The sequence below is a fragment of the Vanellus vanellus genome (genome assembly GCF_965231255.1).
Source record: "Vanellus vanellus genome assembly, chromosome: 7".
NCBI classification, from domain to species: Eukaryota; Metazoa; Chordata; class Aves; order Charadriiformes; family Charadriidae; genus Vanellus; species Vanellus vanellus.
In genome coordinates this window covers 30,188,420-30,194,419 of record NC_138912.1, presented here as the reverse complement: position 1 = coordinate 30,194,419, position 6,000 = coordinate 30,188,420, and the positions used below count along the sequence as shown (strand labels likewise).

Genomic DNA, 6,000 nt, shown 5'->3' with positions numbered 1-6,000 from the left:
AACCAAACCAAAACCAAACCTGTCGTAATACACGCTTCTGCGCTTTCTCTTGTTCTTCCCTCTCTCTTCATCAAGGCAGCTCTGATAGGCAAAGCTCAGAAGACAGAGCAGCCGTGGGCTCCTCACCACTGCACCTCTACAGTCCCCAATCCCACTCTACACCTGGCCAAACTCAAAGCTCCTAAATGTTTCCATTGGCTTTCTTGGGCTGACTGACACGTTAAAGTAAGGTCGAGAGTTAAGCATCTGGCTCAATGTAGGGATTTATTGTCATTCCACAGTAGGTACCAGACCTCGGAAGTAGATATCTGCGGACCTGTTTCCTGCTATGAACCTGGAACCAAGAGGAGAGGGGGAGAGGGGAGTGGGTCTGTGCTGGGGGCACGGGACTTGCTCCCCAGGGTCTGAATCCCCAGCCAGCAGCTCACTGCAGCGCTGCCCTGAGACCAGAAAAGAATCTAAGAATAGCCTCGGCCTTTACTGAACAAAAGATGCATAGCCTAAGCCTTCGGACAGCTGAACGGGACCGCGGTCAAATGCTCTGTAACTGAAACTGTATGTGTAATCCTGTCTAGAAAGCACCTGATGTACGCTTCACCCCTCCTGGAACTTTTCCCTTAAAAAAATATTTTGTTAAAAAACACTATGATATGAGGGCGATTGACTATTTGGTTTCTTCTAAGTAGATGCTCTTAAATTAATGCATATAAATAATTTGTATTTAATTTCCTCCCTTCCTGTTTAGCAAAGCATCGAATGCACCGATCTCGTTTCCCCTCCCACAACCCCCACACAAAGTCACTTGGTCAATACCGAGTCTCTTTGCGCTTCGCTTTTTAAGACAAATTGCGCCTCTCGCTCTGACTTGGCCACGGGGCTCATGGGCAGAAAGGCCGTGTTTTCGCTCGCGCTGCTCTCTGCTTCTACGCTCGCCAGTTCATAGTCCTCCGACCGCCTCGCGTCCGTCAGAATCCGAATCTGCTCCTGCACAGTTTCTAGCAATATTTTGACTTCGTGTTGTTCTGCTATAAGACAATTACTGACCGGGGAACTCACATTGACAAGTTCAGCTGAATAGGAGTTTTTGCACCATTTGATGCCTGTTACTTCAGAAACATTTTGCATTTGCATGCAGGCTTCGTCCAAGCCCACAGACGGGATGATGGGAACGGAGTTGGCCCTTGAAGATGAATAGCCGACCAAGTCCTTCTGATCCACGTTATTAAAATAAGGGGTTGTCTCTCTTGAAGGCAGTTGCATATTTATTGAAGTATTCTGAGGAGGTTTTAAACCACTGGATGAATACCTGGAAAGAGTAAAAAGAAGGTTTTGTCGTACATCAAGCGGGCAGACGCAACCGGCAGCAGGAACGCTGTATGAGATTCAGTGAACTGTGCGGAAAAAATACATGCCATTTTTCCCTCGCGCCAGGAGCGCTCGGTAATAGCGTGGCCCTGGGGAAAACAACAGGCTCTGGAGACCTGGTTTTGATTCTCACATCTGCTAGTGGCAAACCACTGCTTTGCTCTCAATCTCATTTTGCCCACCAGTATATGAGAATAGCGACAATTCCTTTTTTTTTTTTTTTTTTTTTTTTAAAAGATTTCAGGAGTTATACTGTATCAGCAATTTGCTTTGAAATTGAATTTGAAAATCCACTCCTAGGTTCCTAGCTGGGGAAATGGATTGGTGCTTTCCTCAACACCAGAACTCTCAATGTCAAATGGCTATTTGAGGAAAACACTTTAAAAAGTTGCAGGAAAAAGGAGCTTTAAATAAAACATGGTTGTGTAGTCTTTATTGACATAGAAATGGTTGTCTGTGCTCCCCTTCAAACAAGCAGAGCATCTAAGTGCAGGGTACCTCTGAAAAACATGTCTTTTTTTCAATAGCCCATACTCCTAGAGTTGGCCTGATTTGTTTTCTTAGATCTCATCTGGAAACAGAGCTGGTACCTTGGGCTTGAGCAAATGCCTGTGTTTTCCTGATATTGTAATCCTGCGTTTCAAATAAACCCCCCTTATCCTCCCTTAATACATATCACAGCATGATTTTATTTACTGTGAGGCGACTTAGGTGAATTTTTATCAACGTTTCCATTTTGTTTCAAAACCAAATTCATTATTCTGATCAGAAAGTGTTTTCCTTTACAGGAAATACTAAAAACCCAGTAATGGAAAGTATACTAAATACAAAATAAAGGAAACCATGACAAAAAAAAAAAAGATGTTTCCCATCGGAGAAGTAGTATTACTAGTAATTTGGTGCTCTGAGAATTACTATATCTACTAGTCATGATTGCCAAGGACCACAGCCATCACCTCAGTACCGGAACATATTTTATTTATAATCAGCTTTGGGATCATATCACTATTTAATAAGGCAAGCTAACGGTGACCTCATGTTTTATCCATGGACGAGGAAAGCAACGTTTAGATCTAGTGCGGAAGGAGGTGCTTTGAGCTCTGACTTGAAATTTTATATATAAATTGTATATTGTATATTTCTGAACGCTGCTCAAGCCTGCTGGACTGCCCTAGGGACATCCTTCTACTCATATGTGCCTTGCTGCTTTTTTGGCATTTGCAGAAACAGAACTAAGGAAAAGAAAGTGAATGGCACAAAACAGCCCAATATTGGCGCACAATGCTAATTAACTGGGCTTCCTTTGGCCCCATCCTCCTGGCGAGCTGTCAGCCAGGAGAGAGGGGAGGAGATACCTTTAGGCTCAATTCCAGCAGAGCACCGCGGACGTGTAATTAGCTCGTCTATGGCGGCACGGTGTTTGTACAACTGCTAGGCACATTAACCCGTACACGTGCACGCATGCGGTTCCGTACAGCGCCTGTACGAAAACTCGTCAGGCGTCCCCGGAAGACCAGAAAACGCAGCTGGGAGCTCTGCAATAAGGAGGTGGTGTGATCTCTGCTGCTGTCTGATGGAAAGAGACACTGCTTTGGGAAGCGGGACCCAGGGGAACAATATAGCAAGCGGCTTTTTTGGACATGCGCTGGAACTTGTTGTACATGCTATACAGCTGCATTTCTGTTTTACACCTGAGCTAGCTGAGACTCAGCTTTTGGCTAATTACATTTGCAGTACGCTTAGACACACTCGTACCCACTTATGGAGGGCCTTTTTAGAACAGTTTTCAAGAATCAGTATGAATGAGATACTGATCGGGGATATTATTCCCGAGGGAGGACAAGTTAAAAAAAATAAATGAAAACAAAACAGTGCAGACCTTTGGGTTGCGCCCATTCTTGTTTCCTTTGCTTATTATATAATTGTTCAAACGACTATAGCTGGAGAGATCGCATCAGTTGCATTATTCCCTTTTTTGGTAATTCGGGCCCTAAATATATTCTGGGCTGCACCCTGAAAACAAAGGGAGTGAATGTTTTTAATGAATTTCACATGCAATGGATGTATTATATGGATGATATATAAGCAAAAACAAGAAAAGACTGAATTAAAACGGGTTTGGTGAGAAAACAGTAACATTTCCCAATTCCACAATAGAGATTAAATTATTCTTGGTATTTTGAAAACTAATTGGCGGCAACAATAACATGTAATGCAATACCTGGCATATTTCCATAACATTTTTGAAGCACAGAGAAGAGACACCGATTTTATGCCAGAATTACATGTTTCTGCCCTGAGCTCACAGGGCTTTCAAAGGAGCACTGAGGTTGAATTAAAGCACATACACTGTGTGCAACGGGCAAAGTATTAAACTGGTAGGGACATCACACCTAAACCATGTGAGACTCGGCTTTTGGTTAATTACAAACTGATCCATGCTTCTACTTGTGACATCAGACTGCTGCTGTTTTCAGTAGACTGAGACTTGGACCTATAATTGCAGAATCTTAATTACATTTTCCTGTAATTAACTTTCCCAGAACTACAGTTCCTCCTAAGACAGCTACGGTTTTTTAGCTGAAAAATTATTTTGTCTGAATAACTTTGTTCATGTGCATGTATTTCAAAGTGCAGCTCTCTCTCCACCCTCTTCCTAAGACCAAGCAAAAAAGGAAACTCATTTATAAATACGCAACAGTAATTATGTTGTACTCATATAGCGTTTAAGAGTCTAAATTAAAGAATGAAACTGAAAGAAGCACAATAATTTTACTGCCCCCTTAAAATAGATATTAAGGAGAGACAGAATGGATCAGAACTTAACATAAAAAAAAAAAAGGTTTTTTTATTTAGCATTGTACCAATAGCTTTGCTACAAGCCTTCAGTACACGAGCCTGATGACAAGGTCCCTTAAGATGAATGGGTTCAGCCTTGTAAGCACATATACCTCCCCATTTTCTACCTGTAGATATGACACGTTGGGTCTTGTCTACATAAGCACCTTTATCTCCATATACGTAGACGTTCACAGGCTATAAGGCACTACTACTAACACTTCATAAAGTGCAGCGCAGAGAGCTGTCACTGAAAGCACGCGATCAAACCGCTGTCCGCTTAACTGCATGTAAACTCGTGACACCCTCAGGGACTCAATTCAGTCTCTGAGACGTGACCGGCAGGGACATGCTTTGTTTTCTTTAAGCCCCTCGTGTCAAGCAGGTTTTTCTATTCCTTCAAGTAGCATTCTGATGAAATAACTGATATTAGCCGTACTTGACTCAAACTCTGCCGATATCAGATCCTGTTGCAAATAATGAGATCTGGCGCTTCCTGCGGGCAGCAAAGGCTTTCTTCTCAACGTGGGATGGGAAGAGGAGCACTTTTACAGGACTGGGCAAAAGCTAATCGGGTAAATTAGCCTCTTTTCTATCAAACGCAAACATACAAAACCTGACTAAACTTCAGCCAGAGCTGCTGAAGGATGAACTCCAGAAGGGTCACAGAACTAGGGAGATAAACCACTTTGATTTGTGCAGCCCTGGATGGAAAGATGGAGGTGAAAATGGGGAAGAAAGGAAGGAGTGTAACTTCTGCAGGGCACAAGGGAACTTTTCCCTTGGGTTGGAAATCTAATGGGAATACCAACACCGTGAAACTAGCAGATATTTAGATGGTAAAAAGCCATCTGATTTTGGGGGGAACCTCTTTCTAAGTTAGAAGAATTCCACATAAAGTAGAATTAGTGAATTATTTTTTATTTTTGTTGAGAGATGAGATGTGTACTTATACTTCTGTTGAAGAGATCACTTCACTGCTACAACACAAAATAACCTGCAAAAAGTTTTGTTACACTCTTAAAGGCCTTCATTTTCATAAAAACCATCATCAGTAAAACATTGTAATAAAACAACATCAAAGAACTGCTTTTGTTTTCATGCCTAACACTGACATTTAAAAAACTGATTTCTATGGGTACTAGTTGAAGACTTCTGGTACGGTACTTGCGACATTCGCAGGCTGCTGCGACTCCCTGTGACGGCACCACCTGTTGATGCACTCAGAGAACTGCTTCAGAGAAAGGTCCCATCGTTAGTCAGCATTAGGAAGGTCTAATTCTACAGACATCCCTAGCGCACGAAATAGGGACGAAGCGCTTTAGGGGTCACATCCTGCTCCAAGTATCAACCATTTGCAGATCTGCAAATTTAAAATGTAGGCCAGTAGAAGATGGTGCCTGTAATATCCCACACTGATTTCCTACAGAAAAGTAACTACAACTCCCAATAAGACAGCTTTGCTGGTTTCTACCTCACCTCTCAGCCTAGGAAGGGGCAGCAGCACTCTCCGGACCCCGTGCTCCCAGGCGCTGCCGCTGAAGGGGGAAGGCTCTTAGCCTGCCCCTTCCAGGAAGGGATGTGGTCAGAGTTACAGTTTTCATAAGGAATTATACACACGTTATCATACAAATGAACCATGGTATATTTACAGCAAGAAGTAACAAACAAGTTTTTAACAAGAAGCAGCAAACTAACAATGAAAGGAGAAAGAGACAAATCTGTACTTTTTAAAAGAAGTCACCAGACACCCAAAGCGTTTGCTGCTTTGCTTTCTCCCTTCCTAGATCTCGGTCT

General features: G+C 42.6%; 1 protein-coding gene across 1 annotated transcript in view; it reads right to left on the bottom strand.

Moving 5' to 3' along the window:
• Positions 1-798: 798 nt before the first annotated feature.
• The window catches only part of NRG3 (neuregulin 3), a gene marked incomplete at both ends in the record, with an annotated part of 417,248 nt that continues 412,046 nt past the window's right edge, over positions 799-6,000 (bottom strand). Inside the window, one exon of the mRNA XM_082486681.1 lies at positions 799-1,306. Coding sequence (XP_082342807.1) covers positions 799-1,306 — 508 coding nt within the window. The remainder of the gene's footprint in view (positions 1,307-6,000) is intronic.